Source organism: Heloderma suspectum, chromosome 5 (assembly GCF_057233095.1).
Source record: "Heloderma suspectum isolate Gila_16-S chromosome 5, 16-S_ref, whole genome shotgun sequence".
Taxonomy (NCBI): Eukaryota; Metazoa; Chordata; class Lepidosauria; order Squamata; family Helodermatidae; genus Heloderma; species Heloderma suspectum.
The window spans coordinates 136,408,872-136,435,519 of record NC_139462.1 but is presented as its reverse complement, the minus strand read 5'-3'; the positions used below and the strand labels follow the sequence as shown (position 1 = coordinate 136,435,519).

Sequence of the window (26,648 nt, the reverse complement as noted above, 5' to 3'; positions counted from 1 at the left end):
GAGCCCAATAATGCTTCTTCAAGAACTCTGCCCTGAAATGCTGTGCAGACAGACAGAGCTCCACCTGTACACTAAGAAACTGCAGGAAGCAAAACTCCATTATAGATGGGGCTTCCCCTTCGGCCTGCTTAGACAGCTAGATGGAAAAACTCACTCAGCCACTACCTGAGGGTGGGCAACCAGTGGCCCTCCAGTTGTTTTGGCCTACAACTCTCATTATCCCTTGCTATTTGCTGTGCTGGCTAGGGAAAATCCACAGTTTTGTAAAGTGGCACATGGGAGCAGAGGTGGCATATAGTGACCAGAAACCCCACCCAAATATCATGACAAAAGCAGATGAAAACTCATGTGAGGGAGACCCACTTACAGGGCACCCCAGCCAGGTGACTTTTGTTAACTACATTCATCTTGTTTTAGTTATATGGGCAAATGTTTACGAAAACCAAACCAACACAGAAGTGCATGTCAGAGACTGGTATACTGGAAAAGGAAGAAAATGCTTAGATGCAGACAATGTAACCATAGAACCTCCAGGTAGAATTGAATAATATGTTGTAATGTAGTAGACCAGCAGCCACAGAGCATGCTTCACCAAATAGTACATGTTCAGTATATTGGCCTTTCTGGTAATATTAACATGAGAAATAGCAAGCATTTTGAGGCTTACCAAAGGATAGCTCATACCTACAGATGACACTGAACAGCTGCACTTTCTTGGCCTTCTCTCTGCCTGCTGTTCTAACTGGGAAAGAGTGTCATAAAACTCAGAAGGGAAGATTCCCCCATCCCCTATAGTTTGAATTTTGGCACAAAACCCAACATCTTTCTGCTGTTGACCCAGCTGGAAAGAATGAATAAATCCATCAATCCACAATATATGGTACATTTAGCCCAGAAGTGAAGGAGAAACCTTTTTGGTTAGTAAACAGTACAGCTATTTCTGAAGTATCTGAAAGTCAAAACTCTATGCACACTTACTGGAGAATACATCCAGTTGAACAACATGGGTAGCATGAGGCTGTGTGATAAAATGGACAAATAAATATGGGGGAAATTGCAATATGATTGTCTAGCCCGTTGTCTGAAAATAAAAGCCTTTTCTTCATGAGGCTTTTATTGTGCGCTCATGATTGCTCACTCAGTCCTTCATATGACATTGTTATCCTCCAGGACCTTTCCCACTCTTTGCAACCATTATCACTTTTTTTTCCTAATAAGGAAAGTGTGCTATGATTTAGAAAATGCATTATAAACCCCTATGTAATTTTGCAATTCCGCTATACCACAGCGGATCCAGTGGTTCTATAACGAACCCTATAGAAAAGCAGGGAAAGACCCTCCCCCCCAGAAAAAAACACGTGTAAAGGAGCAAAGCTTAATCCCTCAAAGAATCTGGAAGCAGAGGGCTCAGTAAAGGTGTGTGATAAAAGGCTCATCCAGAAATGCCCTGTTCTTATTCTAGGGAACAGAAGGAAGCTTAACAGGGCAATCCAAAAGGGCAGGGCAGGGAGAATCCATGGAGGACAAACTGCCATTTTCTGTGCTGTGCTTGGCTTGCACTGGGAGGGCAGGGAGAAAGGTGTGTGTGTGGGGGGGCATTTTTCCTTTTGGGGGGCTTCTTCAGCCATTCTCCCCCCCCCCAATTTCCCCTTTCCACTGCTCCCAATGGGAAGGAAATAAACAATGCCAGCTCCAGGGCTAGCATATGTTTTCCCCCTATTCCAGACCCAAAGCCTCCTCAGATCTGTTCCCAGCATACCCCTGGACTGCCTCTTTTTGCCCTCCCCACCACTGGAGGTCTGGTGGCAGAGAAGCAGTGGCAGTGGATCTTCTGGCCACCACCACATGGAGGTGGCTTCCAAGGGAGGTCCACAGGCCTCTGTCTCTGCAGGTGAGCAGGGAATTGTGTTACATCCTATGACCCCTGGGACGCCCTCCTGAGGACTATAGGATTGCAGACTTAATTACTGGGTTAATTATTCCTTTCCATTTTTCTTTTATAATGAAATAAAAATTTATGGAATTTAATGCAGGTGGGACATATTTCATCTATGCCACTGAAATGGGAATTTTGTTAAGTGCAGTGTGTCATTCAGGGATGAGGAAAGCTGCACCCATTGCAATTTCTTCCCCTATTAAAGCCACATTAAAAGGTAACAAACATAAAGGGAACTCTATAAATGTCAGTTATTACAGATAGAGGCCTGTGTAAGTGAGTTGTTTTACCCATAATGCATCAATAGACCCTCAACCATCATCACACTGTAGTAATTTATCAGCTAAATATGAATAGACTTTACCATGTCATAAACACTGATTCAAACTTTCCGTGGCCCCCCACAAACCCATGTAATTACCTATCAGAGTATGCAGGACTGCCAGTGAGCTCAGAACCTTACAATGGCTGAAAGACAAACAGAAAGAAGTCCTACAACTCCCAGTATTCACCAGCCAGCATGGCTAGCTGTGGAATGAATGGAGTTGTAGTAGGGCCTTTTTCTGTCTAAACATACATAGGATTGCACTCTGAGAGGATGAGATGGAGGCACTGATCATATGAAACCCCTACATGGGACCTATCCATGTGGATGATGTGGTTTGTGTAAACATCATAGTCCTTTTCAAGTTGCCGTTGTCACTCAAATTGTAATGGCTCATGTGGAAGCCGAGGTTCATAGAGCCCTCATGCAATCCCTGTCAGGTCACCAGACTTTCCAGCAACCTGAAAATGTTTGCATAGGGGTTGCCAAGAGTTTGAACTGGACCTGTATTATTTCCATGCTGGTCTCACAGAATGAGAAACCCAAATCTGATTAAGTGGTGGTACTTGTTACTTATCCAGAAGCCGCTGGTGAAAGTGTATGCACCAACTTCATTTCACTAGCTTTTCCTGACAGACTCTTGATAAGAGCTGAGGAAATTCCAAATGCTTGTGTTCTTTCCCCAGCTGAAGGCCATCTAATAAGTAGTTTCTTATCCCCTTTGCTCTGACATATGAACATGCTTTGCAGTCCATGGGGTATTAGGCCTCAGGCATTATTTTATTGGAGTTTGTTTTTCTAATTCACCTTATGGCATTTGGGATGCCATTTGAAAGTGCCACTGAGTGAGTCAGTCCTGCTTACTTGAGAGTAGACATGCAGGGGCTTGTCCTGCTTACTTCTGAGTAGACTGTAAAAATCAGTATGAATCACGTTTTGGCCCTGCCAACTTTGCCTTTGGCCTCATCCTCAGATCAAATGTGGCCCCTTTTACAGAGGATGGCCCTCTATTTGAAGGGCTGTCAGAGAACTCTGTTTTAAAGGCATCCTCTGTTTGAGGGACTGCCCAGTCTAAGCAGAAAGAACCATCAGAAGGGAGAACAGAGGCCTTGAAGCTGCCCATCAACAGCACCTTGAGGGGAGACTGAGCCAGGCACACAGGTCATCTGGTCACAGTCTTCCACACTATAGTGAGATGCACTGCATTTCTATTTAAATCTTAATAATTATTTCTGAATATGCATCTATACATATACATCCACATATGCAAATTTTATGCAAATAGGTGCCCTCCTTTTTGGTGATGCATAAGTGGCCATCCTAACTGAAAAAAGTCCCCTGTCCTTGCTTCAGCAGCACTGAGAGCTTCACGTGGTGAACCCCTCTAGGGCACAGGACCCCTCTACCATGGACATAAGACAAAATTGGGAGCATGGGCTCAATGCTGAGGGTTCAATGTTGAGGGTCAAGAAGGCTTGTATGAATCAGGCCTGTGCACATACAGCCCTACATGTGGGCATCAGCTTACCTGCACAGTGGAGGGGGATGTGTGCCGACCCCACCACCGCACAAGGAGGAGTCACAGGCCAGGTTAGTTTATAAACCCAGATGAAGATTCCTTTCATTTCCTCATCTCAACTTACCATAGCGTAATCTTTATTCACACAGCACATCAGTGGCATCTTCATCATCACCTCCACGCTTCTGTCGCAATCCATTACACCCTGGAAACTGTGAGCAGGTAGGCTGCCTTAAAGCTTGGTGACCTGACATTCCTGGCATAATGTTGCTTCCTCTTAATGGGTTGGTGGGAGATCTACTACAAGTAAAAGTGAATGGGCCGTCCTTGGCCAAGTGTTTTCCTGGAACCGTTGCAGAAGCATGCTTGGGCTGAATCAGCCGAGGGCCTCTCGCCACCTTCCGTAGGAAACACACTCAGCCTCTTATGGAAAGCATATTTTTCTTGTTCAGCTAGCTTCCATCCTACCCTCAGCAATATCACCACATGCATAATGAAATAATATTTAAAGGATGATGGTTGACACTACCTTCTTGGATTTTTTTAATTTGGCAAGTTGTTCTTGTGAGTTTATTTATTACATTTTATACTGCCCAGTAGCCGAAGCTCTCTGGGCAGGCCACAATTAGTTGTTTTAGACACATGCAGTTCATATTGTAGGTGAAGACAATCGTGTTACCTAGAAACTGGAGTACAGCTGTCTTGGGATGCTGCAATAATAGTGATAATGATGATAACAACAACAACAATATTTTTCTTGTAATTTTCCACAATTTTATGTGTGGAAAATCAGTCACTGAAAAGATAGAGGGCCTCTTTTTTTTAACAATAATTTTCCTTTGCTATGCTGTTGCCAAGATTGCTGAAGTCCTTCACACACATGCATGCAAGATCAGCAAGGTGTAGATTTGTATACAACGTTTTTGCTCTGGGTCTGGGGTACTTGTGCATGAAGCTCATTATCAAATAGTTGCTTCTTTCTAAAGTGGCTGATTTCGCATCTGAGTTCATAGCATCAGTGGCAAGTTTTCTTCATGCCTGCAACCATGGGACACATAACATTGACTTTACAACTCTCTTTCACCTCGTGATCACCTGCATTCAGCCCGGTCTCAGCTGGGGCACATGCCAGCATTCCAAAGCTGTGAGCAGTTTCCAAAGACTTGGCAAGAAATAACATAAATGTAGCAAGAACAATGTTGGATAGAGAGGAGGTTACCCTACACTAGTGTACTGTTTGAGAGCTTCAGAAAATGCTAGAAATGAGCTCTGAAATTACAGCAGAAACTCCATCTCCTTACCTATTACAGCTCTGCATAGCCTCACCTCTATCTTTCTGCTGTTATAGCCCTGATTGTGACCTCCAGCTCTACCACAAGGAGCCACCCAATGGTGTCCTGCTCTTTTCATTCTCTCTTGCTGCCCCTTATGCCTGGAACTATGTTCTTAAACACATATTTGGTGCCAACTATTTCCCAAAACACTCCTCTTTGATGAAGGCTTTGACTTAACCCCTTAGTCCTCAACTAAAGCTAAGCCTGAATGCACGTGACTGCATTTATTTCCATTCATTCCCAATGTACCCTTGCCTTTCCCTCTGTCTCTCTCCTGCGTCCTGCCCCCTTTAAATGTAAACTCTGTGCTCCTTGGGGCAGGCTATTCTGTAGTGTCAAATCTCTTTGCAAAGAGATGACAGCACCTTAATGTTTACTGAAGGCTCCGTCAGTATGTTTTAATTTTTGTAAGCCACCTTGTGTCCCAGTACTGGGGAAAAGGCGGGCTATAATAATAATAATAATAATAATAATAATAATTTCAAGACATTAATGAACTTTGCTTTCTTGTTCTACACCAGATAACTTGCAGCTGAATGTGTGAACAGACTCCATTGGAAAGCATTATTTGAAATTATCGGGGGGGGGGATGTGAAATAGCTGGTGTGTGTTCTCTCATGGCTCACTCACACATTCAGTTGAGTGGTAAACACACATGTGTGAACAGGCCATAGGCTCCCTTCTTATTTGATTTCCTCCTACTACTGTAAAATTGGTCCATGACTTAGGTTTGGAAGGTGGTTTCTCAGTCAGTTAGACTGGTTGTATGAGGACATGGAGAACTGTGAAGAGAGATTAAATAGTTCCTGCAGAGGATGCAAGCAACCAAAGGATTTTGAGAGGTACAATGGGATGGAGCAGTAGTTTGGGAGTGTGGGGTGAGATTATAAGCAAATGTTGATGAGATGGAGTGTGCTAAGAGATTATATTGTTTGCCTCGCTTGCCGCAATTCCTCATAGAGCATTCTGAAATTACCTTTCAAAGTTTACCTTTAGATGTATAACCATCCCTAGGCAATAGTAACCCTTCCTCCTCATGGAAGGGTCAAATAAGGTGAATTTCAAATATGAATAAGGAAAAGAAGAAATGCTAGAATGAGGAAAACAATCTTTGAACAATTTCAACTGCATTTTCAAGATATGTAGTTACAGAGGGGATATGCAACTCTTGCACACAGCTGTTTAGTGCATTAATCTGTAGACATAGTTCTTCTCTGGCTGTAGCCTATAGGCTTCCCTATGACAAAAAAAGAAAAGAAAAAAGAGCTCTGACTGGGTTTTAGAATTAGCAGAATCTACGTATGTGTTGTCAGTGTACATCTGGAATTTAGAACTGCTAATGGATCTGCTGTGAAAGCAGAGAAGGGAGAAGTGTCTAGCCAACTCATATGTTCAAAAGCATTACCACATTACTGGCAGACAGCCTTTTACTTTCCTAACTTTGCACCAGTAAAACTGGAATACTAAGCAGTCAGCTGGGAGCTCAGTGTATATATTCCCTATTCGGTCTACTGTAACTTGTGTGTGTGTGTTTTAAATTAAATATCAAGCTACTATTTCTTTGTTGGACAACAAACCATCTAGCAACTTTTTGTATCTTCTTTTAACATATCAAAGGTAGTGATGATGCGAGTTCAGCAGCTGGCAGTCCCTGGGTCAAATCTGGTAAATTGAACCACCCTGTTGTCAACCCAAAGACAAGAGGGTTGTATGGAGGGAGCGGTCAGTATGGTTTTGGTATTCAGTCCATTTTTGGAGCCTGGGCTTCATTCCCTCCTCAGAATAGCCTTCCAATAAAACTAGGTGCTAACTAGAACACACAACTCTTGGAGATGCATTGCTCTGGAGTAGAGTTCCAGTAAAGTTTGAAACCTCCTAGTTGTCTTCTCATGCCAACTTCTGTATGTAAAGCTGTGAAATAATCAACCATATAGCCCTTTCCTACATGTTCTTTATGGGGAAGCAAGATTTCCAATGGTAAGACTAGAATAGGAAGGCAAAAAAGAAGTTATTACAGCTTGGAATTATAGTTTATACTTCCAGGCCTCTAATCCCACTCTTTCGACTACTGTGTCTGGCATACTTTCTCCATGTGAAGGATGCCCTGATCATGTAGATAAATATGTTTTGTGAACAGTCTGTAAGGGCACTAGTCAAGAAACAAAAGATTGTGTGAGTTCACTGAATTGTACTGTTGCAGGTTTGGAAGGTTATAGCAAGGCATCCAGCCCAAACACCTCATGAAAGTTGATTCAGTAGACAATACAGTGGATGGTTCTCAGAGATGGGTCTTATTTTGTGTAAATCAAACTTATTTTAGCTTCTGCCCCCAGGATCTTATAAAATCAACATTCAAAATACATTAGAAACTAGTATAAGCTGTATAACTGTCAGAAGCAGTAAAGTAGGAGCAGACAAGGTGCACTCTACAGGATAAAAATATATTTGTAGTAAAATTTACACACGTGCCTCAGACAAGCGAACTATGCCACATGTTAAAGGTTATCTACTAATCTGACATTGGGGGACACCCCCTTCCCACAACATAACTCGCTGTGCTGTCTAAGAAAGGCAACACCGAGGGCAAATAGGAGTCTGAGGGGAGAGAACAAATCAGGAAATAAACACTTTAGCCTTAAGCAGATTTTTTTAAAAAAACAAAAATTATTTTTTAAACTGGCAGTCTGGATGCATGGGAGCAATTGCGGGGGAAGTAAAAATTCATCCACACCTTCACTGTCTGGATAGCCACGTATCTCAGCAAGATGCCTTCATAACACTAGATGCAGGCTAGGCTTCAAGGTTTGGGAGGGGGAAAATGTGTGACCACAACCCATTTTGCTCACATGGGTCTCTTTTTCCTTTCAGTGATCTGTTTACTTCCAGTCCTCTGCCCCCATCCTTCCTGCTGGCAACAGCTTATTCCATTCCATTTGTGACCCATGTCTGTTAGATCTGCTCCTACCTTTTTGTAGAGCCGTTCCCAATCATTCCATGGCAGTGGTGACTTCTTCCTACCAGTGATGTTACAGCATGTGAGACCAAGAGTTCCTTTGGAACATTTGAGCTGAATTATGATAAAAGGGGGCAGATAACCCCAAATAATGTCGCTTCCATTTCCAGTGGTAGCCTAGGTGAGGACTGAATATTGAAACAAATAACCCTCCCCCTCCCTGCCCCCCCTGATAAATCAAGGAACAAGAGTGCATTAGAAAGCTTTATTGCAATATGTGTTTACATAATGCAGTAGACGTGAACTTTTAAATTATATCAGAGACTTCGGGCACAGATCTATGGTCAATATTCCAATCCGGCATGGCACAGAAAGAAAGTCTAAAAGATAGGAGTTTGAGAGTAGAGACTGATAATGAGTGCTTTAAAAAGGAAACTCTTGCATTATACTCAAAAGTAGTGCCCAAACCGCATGAAAATGGCTACAAATTGTCAATGTGCTTGGATGTAGTAAATTCGGAAAAATTAATTCAACTTCTTCAGAGGCAGTGAAATCTTATACCACTCAAGTCCAAAGTAAGTCCCACTGAGTTCAGTGGGGCTGACTTCCCAATGAGTGGGTACAGGACTGCAGCCTAAGTAAAATTATGTGGATGAATGAATGTCCTGGACAACTGAATTCAACATTTTACAAGACTTTGTCTACAGTCAGGAATACAACAAAACAATGGTTAGTGTATACATGTATATGTGTGTGTATTTACTGAAGAATGGCTTGTTCTTAAATTACAATTCACAGAATAATACTGCTAAAAAAAGCTTATTTTACACTATGCTACACAAAAAACAAAGACTAGTAACATTTACACATTTTTACAATAGTTGTCCTTTGTCTAGAAACTTGTTTTTTTCTACTTTACAACTATTTCTTTTTAAAATTCCCAGCTCACAGAAAAGACATAAGAAGTCCAAAGACAGTCTTAAAAAAAAGAAAAATAACCCAACATCACAAATGGGCTTCTTCTTTCACTGAAGAAGTCTTCAATTTCACAGCTGTTAAAACTTAGGATGGCTAGTGGGAGCCACCTTTGCCTAAGTTTTAAGTTAGGAAGCATCTCAAAATTAAATTAAAGGATTTCCCCTGCATGTATGTAAGTTGCAATATCTTTAGAACGTTCATTTGAACCAGTTATGTAAACTGCTGTTTAACTAAATAGGAGCAACCACCCCCATCACATTTGTAATGCTAGCTCAAGCAATGAAAAGAAGTATTGGTCTGAGGGAAGTATGTTCTGGAAATAAATTTTAGTGTGTTCTCTGGTTAAATAAATAAATAAATAAATCCTTATTTCGACTAGAGGAAAACAGAAAGCTTTCCATGCTTTATTGAATCCAGAGGTTGTGAAAGGGTGTAAATGCGATCTTTTCCTTCATAGTCTGGATGGGTCATATTTTCACATATACTGGTACTAAGAATCCCAAGCTGGTTGAAAGTTATGAAAGAGTAGGCATGGAATCCACTCCAGGGGAATCACCTGTGTAAGCCCCACTGAGATGAGATGAGCAGAATACTCAAATGGTGCTTCCACAGGAGAACTTTCCAGGAGATTGTGCCTGATGTCGAAGTCCCATTAATATCTCATGCCTTTCCCTGTCTTTTACTAGCAACATAAATGTCTGAGAGAGCGAAGGTCTATCCATTTAGGTGGACCTGGGAGGAAGATCCCTTGAACTTGATGGGACTTACCTCTGAGGAGATACATTTAGGATTTCATGGCTTATGTTTCTTGTGCTCAGCTACAGGACTGCATCAATTTCGTCTTTACAATGGCATCTGCATTTCTGGCTGACAACTGGCTAAGTATTGCTTTCTAGGAACCCATGTGTACATATGTCAGCTTTCCCCAGCCTAGCACCTTTCAGATGTTTGAAGTACAACTCCCAGTATACTCAGTCAGTACACAGTGCTGGCTGGGATGGTGGGAGTTGTACTCCAGCACATCTGGAAGATACCAGGCTGGGGAAAGTTGGTATATGTGAAAGAGAAAAGTGGGGTGGGGCAAAAGAGATAAACACCCCACAGTACTAAATAGCTAGCAAACATAGTCTAAAAGAAATAATTTCTAGGCCATGTATATGCCCTTCTGAATCAAGTTTGAATAAATACGGGGGTCAGATTAAAGCGTTCAACTGAAGTCAACCAAGGCTATTATAGAACAGTTTTGGATAATTGCAGTCTTTAAAGTCTCATAGTTACACAGAGAGCTGCATACTGTAAAGGATGATGGACAAACTTGGTGGGTCGTGCTGCCTTACAGCCAGGGTTTGCACTGGGATGCATAGTATCTGAAATGCCACATCTTAAGCATCCTGCTTTCAACCGTGTACAGCAAATTTTGCAAATAAGAGTGAGACTGAACTACGTGGCTTCAGTGCGTGTGTGCGTGTAAAATGAGTGAAAAATGTACACTTCATTGTGAATTTACATTTTGAAGCATGTGTGGAATTCCTTTGGGCATTTCGGCTGCATGGTGCAGTAGGTACTTGTAGTGCTTGAAATGTCCTATTGCCGCTGACAATTATTCTTCAGCTTGGAGATACAACGTAGAATTGACTTGGACGTGGCTCACTTTCAAAGCCTGGAAATTTTGGCACCAGCTGATAAATGCTAATATCTATGTCCTTATCAGAGAAATAACATAACTTCAGCCAGATGCATGAATAGCCACTTGGCAGCAATATATTAAAATGAGCAGTGCAGTAGAAGTGGGAGTATCCTTACTGAAAATCTTTAAAAAGACAGACGAAGCCTGAGCCAAATTTTCCTTCCATTGCCCCCCAATATTCTCCCCCTGCAAAAATAGGGGCTGATTTTTCTACTGATTTCTTCGGGGAAGGTAAAAATTCTGCTGGAAGGATGCGTGTTGCCCCTTACTTTATTTAACCTGAGAAGATGGTGAAGGCTTTTCCATTTTTCCCTTATTTTTAAGCCCCACACCATACACAGAGGTCGTTACTCTGTAGCATCCCACCAGCTGCACTTCTTGGAAAGCCCTGGGAGTGACGCAAGATGACACTGCACTGCTCCCGAGGAATTCCCTGAAGCGTGGCTGGCAGAGATAGGTGGAGAAGGCCTTGTGCCACTTCCCACCAGCCACACTTCCCTGAATGCTATGACAGCAATGCCATGCAACATGACTTGATGGGAAATGGCATCACTCCCAAGGCAGTCCGGGAAGTGCAGCCAGTGGGAAGCTGCAGTGATAACCCTCACACCAGTATGAGTGGTGCAGGGCCTAAAACAAAAAGTTTAGAAGCAAGCTAAAAGAGATAAAACCCTCAGCCAACTCGTAAAATTAAGTAAAGCAAGCGGCAAACTCCACTCCAAAATTTCAGAGAAATTTCTTTTCTCTAGCCTGATTTCTGGCAGCAGAGCATTTTGCCCCCCCCCCACCCCGCTGTGTACAAAACCAAGGCGTAGTTTCTTTCCTGAAACAAGAATTTCTTAAAGCGGTGAAGCATTCCTTTCTTTGGTGTATGCTAGGAGAATCATGACCTGCGGTGTAGTGGAGCCAGGGCTTACAGGGACACAATGCCAGCACTTTTTTTTATTAGCAGGGCTAATGCCCATGATGATGCCATCCACCACCCCCATGGCAGAATTCAAGGTTCACTCCCAGTTTAGCTGCAATCCCCACAGTCGCTGGGGGGGAACACATTTTCCCGGTAACGCTATATTGTTCCCTGTTATAATGCAAATGCTTTGGGGTGGCTTGCTGTTGAATGGGCAATTAAGTTTTTTTTTAATAAAACTTTTATAAAAGACCTGCTCCTGCTGGAGATGGAAACTGTTAGAAGTGGTTTATTGATATAGATCAATACAGCTGCCCGCATTTTTGGACTCTCACTAGGGGCATAGCTATGGGGCCTATCATGATAAGTGCCTGCGCTTCAAAATTTACCTTGACTACGATTTCTTTCATGACGCCATTTCATTAGGACTACATGAGAAGGCCTGTCAATCACAGACGAGCAGAAAGTATTGTGTGGGCAAATCTAATTTCTTGTAATAAATCACAGCCAAGGTTCCAATGGAACTAATTCCATGAGTTCCTGGGGTCAGTAGATGTGTGTGGTTTTCCTAAAGAGTGGCCTCATGACAAACTGCTTTTGAAACTTAGGAGAATTTTAAAAAGAGATTGTGATTTGGGAAGCGTTTTAGATGCCATATCATATTCCACTGGGCTAGTGTAAACTTTGTGCATGAGCCCCAGTAGCAGTTTGGATTCCAGCATGTATCTGCAATATAGAAAACATTTCCTATGAAACAATCCCATTGATACTATAGAAGTGTTCTGAAGAACTGCCTGGGAATCAGGCTTCCTGCATTGAGCAGGGGGTTGGACTCGATGGTCTTGTAGGCCCCTTCCAACCCTATGATTCTAATATTTGAGTGTGTTATTTGCCAATTATCAGTAAAGAGGAACTTGATCACTCTTCATTTGCTGTATGTATAAAACGTGTCCTTTTGGGGACTGGGCTATTGTGTAACTGTTAGGCAGTTGAGAACTCCATGTTTTATAGGAACAGGTGTGGGGAAAGCAGAGAAAAATGAGCGGGATCTAGATTTCGGCCAATTCCACACGTAACAACTCAGCGTGTGGGTTCAGTATGAGTTGAGGATGGGTTGTCATTGAATTGTGGATTGTTGTTGAATTGTAGGTTGTTATTACATGGGCAGGAAGCTCTGGCGTGGGCTGGTCCATGAAGTCATGAAGAGTCAGAAGCGACTGAATGAATAAACAACAACAACATTACATGGGAACCCTGCACAACAGTTTAACTATGGATTGTTAATGATGGGCAACCCAGGAAGAGAACCCATGGTTTGTTGTTGGGTTGTTTGTGGTTAAAACATAGTTAAACCATAGTGCTGGGTTCACACTTAATGACAACTCATGATTCAATGACAACATACTCTGGGTTGTCGTTACATGTGAACCAGGTCTTAGTCATATTTAGAGGAGATCCACTGAAATCAATAGGACTCAAGTTAGTTATTTCCTTGTCCCATTAATTTCAGTGGGTTGACTCTCAACATGGCTAGGTCTGTATCCAAGCTAATGTCTCTATAAAAATATTCTACATGTCTCAACACCTAATCCTAATATTCACTGCTCTGATAAGTGCTTAGGAGGAGAATGTCTCTTACAGAAATGACGTTTTGTAAGCTGCCCTGGGAATTTGACTGAAAGATGGGGTAAAAATCCCTGTAATACAAATGATAAAATGGCAAAATGAATAGACAAATGCAATTGAAGATGGGGATTTCCCCACCTCACCCCCAAACTATTTGTTAGTTAGTGTTTAAAAAGCGGGTTTGAAAAAAGATCAGGATGGCATTCTTCCTGTGCATAAAGGGCAGTACTAATTATGATTGTTTTTGTGTTTTGGTATTTTAACCAGCTAAGGGTACCTACCAACTGTTGTGTTTGGAAACTGGCAACAATGAATTGTTCTATGATACACAGCAGAGATAGGAAAATGTTTCTGATAGTTAGGACTTAGAAACTCAATGCCAAAGTCTAATCTCATCCTCTTGAAATAAATAAAGGGTCAATGAAACAAATTTAATTTCCTTCACTTTGCTAGCCTATGTTTTCCTCTCTCTGGTTAAAAACACACACTGATTAGGTTTATTAACTTATGACTTCCGTATCATTGCAGAATCACTAAGTAAACAGTGTGCCAAAAGATGAGGGAAAACACATTGTCCAGGAGTCCAACGGTAGCTTTTTACAGACCTATACAAGAGACAAACATCCCCATAGAGGGGATAAGTCAATGTAAGTTACAGGACAAAATCCAGCAGTTGAGTGAGAGAAGTTATACAACAATAGAGTTCTTCATGCTACTTTCTTAAAGTTGCATGTTCGGCTTTCTGTATAAAGGCTGCGACTGGAATCCTCCAGAATATATAATATTTTCTTGAAAAGGCTCACGAACCCCCCTTGTTTTTCAAGCACAGTGCCTGACCAGTGCTGGGCAATTGGCAGGCATGATAACAACGGTGCAATCATTATGCCCTCTTAGTAGCACTAGCTTAGAGGTATGTTTTAGTGAAAAATGTTCCCTTCTATACTAGTCCTCATGAAAACTGAAACACTGCATTGAATAAGCGTGAGTCGTCAAGTTTTCCAATACGGGTGTGCTTCTTGTGAAAGCTAGAGTTGATCAGTGCAAGTAATGGCAATATGTGTAAGAAATCTCTCTGAAATACATTCTTTAAACTATGGTCCATTGACTTCAGAAAGGAAGTCTATGGATGTTTAAATAACCCTATTATTTCGGGCATGGGGGGATGGTTTCCACGTCCAGAGCAGTTCTGTTCCCTGTTGTGTCTTCATGGTTTGTGATGGGACAGGAAATGTAAATGGAGTTTTTAACAGGACGCTGATGTAATTTATCCAGTGGGATTGACTCTGTTAAGTGTTGTCACATCAGACTAGGAGAACAGCCTAATGGGCCCAACACATGTCCACCAAACTCCTACTTGACCTTGGCAGGCAGCAAACCATCTTTTGTCTCCGGCCAGTTGTTGGCATACTGCTATAATTTATATATACATCCATCTCTAGAGCTGAGTGACAGGAGGTACTCTGTGCTATCCCTGCATATGTGCTGCTATATAAAATACATGTACATGTTTGTGAGAGGTCCCAGTACAAAAATATCCTAGCAGAATTCCACAAGAAAACTGCGTTCCTGTAAAAAAGGATTTCCCTTCTTGCAGGGCAGGATGGATGAAAGTTGAAGGCACCTGGACTCTGTAGCTGTGTGTGTACTCTCTCTCTTTCTCTCTCTCTCTCTCTCTCTCTCTCTCTCATAGTACATACACAAGTAGACATACATTTTTACATTCTTTGGTGGAAAGAGAAAAATAATGATGCATTTCTGGTTACCAACATTGTCTTTAGAAAGGTCATAGCAACTGTACCAAAGCTTTAGTTTGCCTGTTTAAAGGACTGCCCTTGAACTGACAAAACATAGCACTTTACAATTACTACAACAGGCCACAGGAAAATGAAGAAAAATATATTTCGCACAATACAAGATAACCCACGGAAAACCTTCTCAAAGACCACATCAATGCAGCATGACAGAACAAGTGTTATACGATTTCACCCCTGCCCCGGCTTTGTCTGATTGCTGTAGTGGTCAATTACACACTTCTTTATTTTAGCCCTTTGTGGTCTACATTTTTTGCCTGCTTCATTGTTATGAAAATGAATCTAGAAGAAGAAGAAGATGATGATGATGGGGTACGGTGAGCAGCAGATGGAACTGGCAGGAGAATGCTAAACTGAAAGGCTGTTGGCAGCCTGTGCGTGCGTGCGTGTGTGTGCGCGCGCGCCTGTGTATGAAGATGGTTGTTCTTGTAGCTGACTTGGATGCTGTCATCACACCTGCATCTCTGAAGTGCCCATCAGACCGAGTGCTTTGGCTTCTTCTGGTGTCAGTCCACTCTTAAGTGTCCTCCTTACTGAGCAATCAAAAACAAAAAGGAAAGAAGTATGAAGGTGCTAACAGACTAATGGCACAGTCCTATACATGTCTACTGAAATGTAAGGCCCTTCGAATTTAATAGGCCTTACACTCAGGTAGAATTGCAGTCCAGCTGCAGCCAGTTTGTGGATTTTACAGACAAATATCCCATCATGGAATCAAGTCACTGTATAGCAGACAGAACTATAGTTTTGTATATCATTATTTTAGGACATTTTAACCAATTTCTTCTTAGTTTCTACTGGATTCTTAAATCCTGATCCCAAGCATGGTAAGTAAATATGTTTGGGATTGAGGTTGCAGTTAATGGTTCCCTCTGCCTTCCATGGAAGATTGTCATAGGATAACTATAGCATGTGTGATGTTGCGTGGAGTGGGACTCAATGACCAAAGTTTTTTTAAAAAAATGTTTATTGTGACTCTGTTTTTGAGTGGCTATGGTTTGCTTTATGCCCTAGGGGTGCCATCCAGAGAAATGCAGTTATGCCAGCTAGCCACTCATATACAGACCATGGGTTGGATCCAGATTTATGCACGTACAACTGGGCTGGTGAAAGCGGGCCTCCTTGCCACAGCAGCCTCTATTGCCCTAAAAATGCTACACAGAGGATCAGGGGACCCTGCTGAATGTGGTGAATAGAATATGGTGTGGGGCAGAAGGGGGGATCCAACGGAGGGCAGATCCTGGATCCAATCCATTCCTTCTAAGAGTGGGAAATTTAAAACACTATGGGATTCCCTCTGGATTGCTTATTGGATGTCCCTATGAGTTACCCCTCTCCTCACCACTGTTCTGATGATGATTTTCGGGTACCCTTTCAATCAAGACCTCATTACACTTCTTGATCACATTTCAGGAATCCTGATGATCAAAATGAACACCCCCAGTAGGACTATGTCCAATAGACTGAATACTATCTACTCTCCCGCACCTTGATCCTCTCATCTTTTGCATAATGCATAAGTTGAAATGACACTGCATTTGCTAGAAAGATATGATCACCAGTGATCAGAAGTGGGATAAAAGTTTAGATTTGACTTGTGTTTCCTGATTGCCTGGAAGAGACCCTCATTGTTGATCTAGAGGTTAACTATTGTTATGCTATGTCACTTAACAATAGGTATGCCAGTAATAGAGTAGAACATAGCGTTCCATGTGAAGATGACTATGGTCAGTCACTTCAGTTCCATATGACTTTCATACCTTAGCATCTACCCTAAAACACCTGAGGAATACTTCTATTTTGAAGCTGACTTGTGGTTCACTTAAATGTCATGTGGAGATGTTGAACCTCAAGCTGGTGAGAGAGCTGGGATTTATTATGGTAAACTGTAGTGGAAAGCAGTCTCAGCCTAAACATCTACCGAGTCTTTATTCCCTGTTGATGTTTTTCACTGAACACAAATGAAAACCAGCCCCACAGAATAATAGAACATTTTTATTATTACGTTTTTTTGCTCTCACAAGCAATTCCCCGGAAGCAAAGGGTCTGGCAAAGACAAAGAACATATGGGGCCTTAATATGGGTGGATGGGGGATAAGAATAGAAGGCAGCTCACAGAAGAAACATTTAATACAGGGCAAACTGCAGAAATAGGTGTGTGTGTGTGTGTGTGTGTGTGTGCGCGCACGCGCGCAGATAAGTTAGTAATGCTAAAGTCACCTAAAGCTCTTGGCATATATGGGGAGAACTCAAGTTCACATGGGCAAGTGAGTACGGGGGAAGGACAGTAGGAATTATGCTGTTGAGAACTGCAATGGAAAGAAAAGACAAACCAGTGTCCCCGCTCCTTTGCATGGCTGGAATGCTTGGCTGGAATGCTTGCCCACTCCATCCAAATGTCTGCTCTGTGTTACCTTTCTAAGGAAATGGCCACATGGGATCCCCTCCCTTAGCCTTTTGGGAAAAGTGCATGTGTTTGTACACACATGCTGTCTAATGGGAATCAAGAGATGCTTGGCCCAAAATGCTGCTAATCTCCAACAGCATTAACTGGCTTGACCGCCAACGCATTGCACCCCGTGACTGTTAGCTCCCTGGTCCCGTCTCTCCTTTGGCCTAACTCCCCTAAACGAATGAAGAGGGCATTAGGAAGGCTAAACGAATGAAGAGGGCATTAGGAAGCTGATTTTATTATTTATTTGGAGTCCTATCCTATCCTATCTCAACGGTTCAAGGAACCCTCTAAAAATGTACCCTATTCAAACAACAAGACAAAAAACAAAGCACCAGCTGTATTCTTGTTTATTAATTAATCATTTATTCAGCACTTAGGGTGCAAGCAGCTTGGCCAAGGGCCTTCTGCATTCTGCTAGTGGTGTTTCTCTGTAACACCCAAGGGGGAACTTGGGCAAGGAAAATGTGGACGCTGCCAATACTAACACAGCCTGAGCAAGTCCCTGGTTGAACTTTTCCAAAGTGCTACCAGCCAAAGTCCGAAGTGACCGGAGCTTTGGCTGGCAGTACTTATTCAGTAATGTCTGAAACTTCTCAGAGGGCCAAACTACACACAACATGAAATGCTTCATTTGCAGTTGTCTGAATCTTTTAAGACAATAAACAGTAGGCATGGGAATCCCTGATTGGGATTAGGACAATGGCAAGCAGGTGAGGGTGGAGGGTTGTTGCTATCTTTTCCTCCCACACTGTGGTCCCAATGAGAATCACTCCCCCCAAACAGCTATTTGGCATGATAGGGATACTCCCTTTAGTGTTAAAGGCAGCTTCCATCCTGTGCCAAATAGCAGCTGGGCAGGTGATTTTTGTCAGGACCATGGTGTGGAAGGAAAGGGTTAAGCCCCCTCCGAGTGTGCCACAGCCCCAATCCTGATTACCCCCCTCCACACCTGCTTTCTAATGTTTAAAAAAGATCCAAGCAACTGCAAGCAACACATTTAGTGTCACCTGTAGGTTGGCCCTGAGCCCCAGAGAAATAGTAATACCACAGACCACTGAGCAAGGACATGTAGAGGCAGGTTGCTGGTTTCCAAGTCCAGTCTTTTATCCATTGGAGCATATTGGATTAAGCAATTAAGCAAAGATCCCAGCTACAGGTTATAAGAGTGATTAAGAATGACTTTTAAAAACAATTCCTTGTCATTTGCCTCCTAACACTTGCCCATTTCTCTTATAACATCCCAAGGGAGAGCAATCACAGTTAGCAAACGTAAAGATGAAACTCTGGTGCGTATAAATCAGAAAGTGTTCAGGCATGCTGTAATGGATAAAGAGATGAAGTCTCAGGATGTTGAAAAAAATATGTGGTTTTATTCCAAGAAGTAGCCCTACGGGTTTTGGCCCTATGGGCCTTCTTCAGAGAGTCAGTTTAACTATATATAAATGCCCGCAGGATTAATCTTAGAGACTATCTTTTTCAGAGATCTCTGCAGGCATTTATACATATTAAAGCTGACCCCTGAAGAAGGCCCATACTCAGGTTTGAAATGCATAGGGCAACTTCTTGGAATAAAACCACATATATTTTTTCAACATCCTGAGATTTTGTCTCTTAATTCCATTGGATCATTTTGGATGCTCTCCAGTTTTGTTTTACTCTTTTCAGGCATGCTGATAAGATATTTTTTATTCCAACAAGCTTTTAATGTTGCTTTGAAAGGAATAAAAAAAACCTCTGCAGACATCCCTAGGGCTGATTTTTCATACATGAATCAAACAATTACAGAAAAAACCATTGAGCCACAGATGCTTAGTTTAATTCCAAATTAACCATAAAAAAGGAAATGTTTCAGATTATTAATATCAGTTTTGGATTGCGCCTTTGCAGGAGATCAGCCAGTATTAATTCAACATCAACTATGTTAAGCACTGGAGGTCCTGTTATGAATCCTGCCACTTTCAGAGGCACAGTTGTTTGGAACACTAAACAGGGCCTTTTCCCTGTGGCATCCAGATTATGGAACTCCCTCCATAGAGTGGTGCAGTTGGTTTTCCTTTATTTAATCTTCAGGCATGCTGCTAAGACCTTTTTATTCCACCAAGTTTTAAATGCGGTTTAACCTGCTCTTATTATATAAATTCAATGCATCATTAAATACAAATGCAATGCTCTGCATTTATACAAACGACTAACATTTTCTCTTCCTCTCCTGGTACAATTTGATTCTCAGACTACATCTGAGAAGACTGAAGTCCCCTATCAAGGTCACTCATGAAAATACTGAAGTGTGGGGACACAAGACAAGTCTTATACAACTTAGGTCTGGTTCAAAATAAATAAGCCTAGTCTCTGGAGTTGCAAGGGTTTGTCAGGGTTTGTACACCCTAGAACTAAACTGACAAAATGTACAGACATTTGTCTGGATGGAACAAAGCAGGGTCAAGACATCAAGTTTTTATATTCTTAATTGAGATGCCAATATGAAGAGTTTTTTATTTGTCATAATGCTCTCAATCTGAATAAAATGTCTGAGCTTGCCTTTGCATACAGACAAAACTGTGATGATTTAAAACAACAACAACAGTGTTCATGCAATTTATACATTAATGCGGTATTCAAATTATGGGAGAAGAGGTAGCGGGGCCTTTAATGAAATCTACCATCCACAACCCCTGACTCCCTTCCATTTTAGTCAAATCATGCATCCTCGTATATTTCTAAAAAAGTGGCTAAGGGGTTGCCACAAAAGCTAAGGGGATGGGCCACCTCTGCCCCACTGTAATTCGAGCACTGCATTAATGGTTTCTTCTATCACAGAGGTGGGAAACCTTGGCCCTCCAGATGTGGTTGGATTCCAACTTCCATCAGTACCAGCTACGGATGAGTGAGAATTTTGTTTGGTTTGCATTTTAATGTGAACATTCCTAATTTGCACCCCCCTCCGAACCAAAGCAAATTTGCATTTTCCTGAATGCTGAACTCAAGTCTGAAAAATAAAAAAATAAGCACAAAAATGCATTTATTAAGAGAAAGTGTGCACAAAATGCACATATTAGGGAAATGTGTGCAAAAAATCTCTTCAGCTTATAGGGGAAAATGTGTACATTTAAAAAATGTGCATAAAAGTGTGTTGTTTGTGTTTTTTGTTGTGTTATCGCATAATGTAGTTAAGTTATGTTGCTTGTAATGGCTATTAGTCATATACAATAAAATGTTCTAATTGACAAATCACAAACGTAATGAAACAATAGCAATCTTATTTAGGTTTAGGTGTACATTTGGAGATGTGTGTACAAAAGTATGTATAGTTGAAGAAATATGCACAAAAACGTGTAGAGATTTTTATGCATTTTTAAAAACACAGTTCGCAAATCTATGCAGAAATTAGACAGAATGACTTTGAATGCGGAAATCTGATGAACTGCCTAAAAACAAACTTGACAGATTTGCCCATCCCTAGCCCCAGCCAGCATCGCCAACGGGAAAGGATGATGGGAGTTGTAGTCTAACAGTACCTGAAAGGCAATTTCCCCACCCCTGTTCTAGCAGATCTTTGTTATAGCACATATGCACATTCACACACCAACATGTCCACAAAGAAAAAAGAACAAATAATTTACTCTACTGGTTCATCAACTGTACTTACATGACTTCCTGTTTGCTCTTGAACGCTTCCTTTCTCTAGGCACTGCTCGCTGACTTGGCACTTGCGTGGCAGACTTGACGATGCGATCCATTATCTCATCTGCTGCGTCATCTGCAGCATTAGATGAATCATCATTGCCAGCATTCCATGAACCAATACGGCCTGGAAAATGGAAAGCATGAAATCCCACCAGTTTATTTTCCACCCTGTACTATTATAGTTAGTTCTGATGGGTTCATAAGTACAGGTGCTAATGTCTTAGAATATCTGCATGCAGGAGCTACCAGGGTACAAGTTCTGTTTCATGAATCTCTAGCCTGTTCTGTGCCTTGCAGAAATTTGCAGAGCTCCAGAAAATTGCCCAGAATGATATCCAATGATCTTAGCTCACCAGATTTGTTCTATCCCCCATAATAATGTGTGGAACTAGATAAATGGGTTTTTGGGCTACCCAGGAATATCAGTGCACCAAAAGGATTTCTTGACAATTGGGAGAAACCAAAGTAAATGGGCACAGCTGTAGTTGCATGTAATCTCATACAGTAGGGGTGGGCAGTCCAGATGTTGTTGGACTGCAACTTTCATCAGCCCTAGCAAACATAGCTAATGGCAAGGGATGATGGGAATTACAGTCCAGCATCTGGAGGGCCACACGTTGCCCACCTCTATAGTACAACCACTCATACTGCTTTAGAAATCGAAATGCATCAGAAGCTGGCAAGTGATCAGACTCAAAACGTGTGCAAAGCAGCATTCCTTATGGCCCACAGGCCATGGCTATGCATCTCCCATGTTCATCTGTGTGTCTATTATGAACTTTTGAAATTATTCACACATGAACTTCATGTTCTCTGTTGATCCTGCTGCAAGAACTTAATTTGATGAAGTTTCAAACAGATAGAGCTCACTGAACACAGTTGGCTTAACCTCTTGGAACATTATGTAACACGTCGTGGTTATACAAAGCAGCATCTTCTTTGGTTGAGATTCTTTCTCCCTCTCAGTGGCTCTTGCCAGCCACTACTCAGAGATAGGGGATAACTTTGGTCTTTTTTAAGTGAACTGACCCGTTTCGCATTTCCTGGACTAATATGTGAACTGGAATCCTGTCATCCTCTGGATTGCACACTTCATTCAATTTTGTGATACGGTTCTCGGCTCAAAGACTGCATATAAAGTGTATATATTACAGTTATGTTAGGGGAAATTGTATACAAAGATGAACATGTGTTTGTGAGTGTTGTGGAAATTGGACAGAACAGATTAATGACTGAATACATGCGAAACTGACACAGACTGGAAACAGGCTGATTTGTCCATCCCTAATACTGGCCCTAATAGATTTCTGTCTGGATTACCCTATCTTTGCCATGCCTCAAGCCAGGGGAAACCTCTTCAGATCAAGGGTCAACTTGGCACTGGGATTTCACACCAGGAGCTGCAGGGCAGCCATGGGCAGATCACAGCAAAACGTGGGTGGGGCTCTCCCTACTGCTGGCATGTGGCCCCCAATGTGCTTTCCCAGGCCCCATTCACAGACCCACACATAATGAGCCAGTTTTGCCTTCCCTCATTGGGGAAGTTGAGGGGGCAGCAAAACAGCCTGAGCTGCTCCTCAGGGTGCACTCCCACTCTGGTGGCTCAGCTGGGAGCCAGCTTCACTCCCCCCCTCACCTTTCTCAGGAGAGGCAAGCAGGCAGCAAGGTGGATGGAGCCAGAGGCTCAGTCGCAAGCTGGCCTCCCAACCCCTCTTTCTTCTCCAGAGGAGGAGCAGCTTTGGGGAGGGGCTGACTTTGCAGGCTGAAGGGGAGGCCTGATGGGCTGAATTTGGCCCATAGGCCAGAGGTTCCCCATCCCTGTCTCACCCCAACAAGAAATGATCGTAAGGACAATTATTACCAAGATGCACTTTACAGTGAAAAGAATGACTGGGCTGTTTACTTTGGGGTCATTCCATATGAAATCACCCAATTTGAAATTAAATCACCGAATTTAAAATTAAATGGTAGCATGACCATTTTTAAAAAATGTGTACACGTGTTCCTACATATATTGGTAGTTCAGCATTAACATTATTTTATTTTTATCCCCCATTGTTTTTCTGCTACAGCCATTTTTCCAAAATGACGCCCATCACTTTTTGGAAAAGTTCACGTTCACGCAATTGTCAGTATCTCGGAGCCTATTTGCGCTCGGGACTTAGTTAAAAAACTATCACATTGCTCTTGAAACGACCTACATTTCATCTCATATACATTCTATTTCTATTTTATCTCCTTATACCTAAAATTTGACTTTAAAATTCTGGTCACATTTTTTTTTAAAGCAGTTTTTGAGCTAAAAAAAATTTATGTAGGGGAAAAGTATCAGACCTGACATTTCCCCCCTTCATTGTAGTCTATATAGACATGTTATGCACAGTGTTTTGGGCCTGATAAACAAACCCTATTTAGTTTTTTTTCAAGCTGACAAAGATGGCTTCTTGTTTGAAAAAGGCAGGGTTTAATTTCTCCAGTGAGAGAGCTCCTAAAAATCTGAAATTTACAGAATACAAATACAAAGGGGGATTACTTGCATTTTAAATTTGATATTCAACTAGTTAGGGAGCCATGGCACATTGAACTACTCACTAAAATGCACTACATTAGGTGCATTACCCTTTGTATCTTATCTACATTACATGCTTCCAAAACTGAGATCCTTAAATTACTGCACTAGGCTAAATTAGATACTGAAAAGGATCACAAGAAAAAAAATAATTGGCGTCAAAGCTGGGTGCCTTGTCAAATAACATAACCAACAAATAGAAAGGCTTGTCTGGAACAAGCTATGTTCAAAATTCCCATATACTAAGGATGCTGTAAAAAGCATCTTCAAGTACACACACAGACAGTATTATGAGTTGATGGTTAATTGATACCTTTTAAAATTAATCATTACTCCACAACCTGTATCCCAAGACCACTTTCTGGCATTATTTGGCAGTTGAAAAAAAAGTAAAACGAATGAATGTGTATATTAACTGTTGGCAATCCTCCTGTAAATTGGCTTTGGGTTTTGAAAACAGCACCTTATAGCTTCCAAATTCAAAAATTATGCCTTCCAAATTCCTGTAGTAATTCACTCAAATTACATGCAGGTTCATGATCTCATCTTTGCTGGTTGCCCATATTGATATCGGCCATCTTGACAGTCTCACCAAGAAGCAATAATTCATGAGAATTTCAAAATAGTGGTATGGATTAACAGGATTCAAATTAAGACTCGGTTACGTGGGAATAAAGAAAATAACTGTTTTGGGGGAGGAAATCTTTCAATTTCCATGGCAGGCCATGCCAAACGGAAAAGTGAGCTCTATATATCAGGAATTGAATGGAGATTTGTGGCTTCATCTTCTGGGTCTGCTTTGGACTTCCTATGGGACCTTAGGCACATCAGGTCCAAGCCTAATGAGATACCAGAAGGCCCCTGATTGAATCTGTTGTTGTTTTTCAAATGTTTAATAGCAGCCTCAAGGGGAAGAGATATGGATCAGGACTGTAGCTCATGAGAAAGGGCGGGTGAGTGTAATAATTTCCCTCCGTGCCATTTTAAAACAAAACTTCTACTTCCATATCTAATAATGCCTTCATTTACTCATACCTACTTCTGTAAATGCGAAGAGAAAAGTCACTGGAAAAGACCCTGATGCTGGGAAAGATTGAAGGCAAAAGGAGAAGGGGACAGCAGAGGATGAGATGGCTAGATAGCATCACCGATGCAATGAATATGGACTTGAGCACGCTCCGGGAGAGAGCGCAGGACAGGAAGGCCTGGCGTGCTATGGTCCATGGGGTCACAAAGAGTCGGACGCGACTGAACAACAACAACAACTTCTGTAAAATGGCCTTCCAGATATTTCCCCCATATAATGTCCACAGCATATGCTATGCATCCCAATTGGAGCCTTTGACAGTCAGATGTGTGCAATAATAAAAATCAGTATGAGCATACACCACTAGCATCCCAAATAAAACCAAAGCATTCACCTCGACTGGCTCTGCTTCGAGTGCGCATTCCTAACACAGTAGTGTTCTCCCCACTTGGAGATGATGTCTTCAGGACAGCCTTCATGTTCTCATGTTCCACAGCATCTTCAGCATACTGCAGTCCTTGGGGCTGGTTCTGAGGTGTAGGAGAATTACTGGAGAATTTCCCAGACTGTAGGAAGAAAAGTTTTTTTTTTTTCAGTATTATCTTTTAATTTGCAAAATTTAGGTGTTGAATTCTAGATCATTCAAGGAAAAAGCCAACTCTTTGCAAATCTTTTATTCAGGTTGCAATTCTAGAAATATACTACTATAGTCTTCCAAGTTAACAAAAGAGATCAAGGTACACATATGATCCTGGATTTAAAGGTGTGGGTTTTAATTTTTAAAGATAGCTTTGGAAAAGAACTGAAAGAATTACAATAGCCTTTGGATAGTATGAAACTAATGGCATGACATAAGAACAGAAAGAATGAATCAGAGTGATGAGAACTGATTCTGAATTCAAAAATGTGTATGTTCAGAGCTTTTAAAAAATTGCTCTGTCCAGGGTATGTAACATTACATGCTGGCTGTTCCTAGGCATGCACAAACTATCTCTACCTGCCAGTACTGATCACAATCAATCCCACAGGCACAATTTAAAGCACTGATTTTGACATAAAAGTGCTGAACAAATTGAATCCTTGGTTGAAACAATAGGGGAGTTGATGAGGGAAAACAGGCTGCAGCTGACTACAAAGGAAACAGATTTGATGCTGCTGGGGGATCCAGATGTAATTAATGGTAGTGGATATACTTGCCTATGATATAACCACACAGTTGGAAGGGACCTTGGAGGTCCTCTGATCCAACCCCTTGTTCACTGCAGGATCTACAATACAGGACACAACTACATTACCTCTGACAGATGGCAGTCCAACCTTGGCTTAAATACCTCCAAATTTAATTTAAATACCTTAAATACGCCCACCTCCTCCTGGGGCAGTCTGTTCCACTGTTGTACATTCTCGTAATATTTAACTGAAATCTGCTTCTCTGCAATTTCCAGCCACTGCTTCAAGTGCTACACTCTGGAGCAACAGAGAACAGTTCTGCTCCATCTTCTGAATGGCAGCTCTGAAGACTGCTACCATGACTCTCCTTCATCTTCTCTTCCTCAAGTTAAACATACCAGCTCTTTCAACTGTTCCTCTTAGGACTTTCCAGACCCCTCTCAATCTAGGTCACCCTTCTCTGGACACATTCCAGTTTGTCAATACTTCTTCTGAAGATGTGGTGCCCAGAACTGGACAGAGTAATCCAGATGTGGCCTGACCAGTGCAAAACAGAGTGGAAGTATTCATAGTATCATAGGGTTGGAAGGGGCCTACAAGACCATCGAGTCCAACCATTTTGTTGGCTTAGGCCAGTGTTCCAGCATGTCAAGATCATTTTGAATCC

At 41.8% G+C, this 26,648-nt stretch overlaps 1 protein-coding gene across 2 annotated transcripts in view; it reads right to left on the bottom strand.

Moving 5' to 3' along the window:
- Positions 1 to 8,318: 8,318 nt before the first annotated feature.
- Positions 8,319 to 26,648, bottom strand: part of FHOD3 (formin homology 2 domain containing 3) — a 455,537-nt gene continuing 437,207 nt past the window's right edge. For both annotated transcript variants that reach the window (XM_084857529.1, XM_084857531.1), the window contains 3 exons: positions 25,206 to 25,377; positions 21,178 to 21,339; positions 8,319 to 15,609 (listed from right to left, as the gene is read on the bottom strand). In XM_084857529.1, the coding sequence (XP_084713655.1) occupies positions 15,527 to 15,609; positions 21,178 to 21,339; positions 25,206 to 25,377 (417 nt within the window). In that variant the 3' untranslated portion in view covers positions 8,319 to 15,526. The remainder of the gene's footprint in view (positions 15,610 to 21,177; positions 21,340 to 25,205; positions 25,378 to 26,648) is intronic.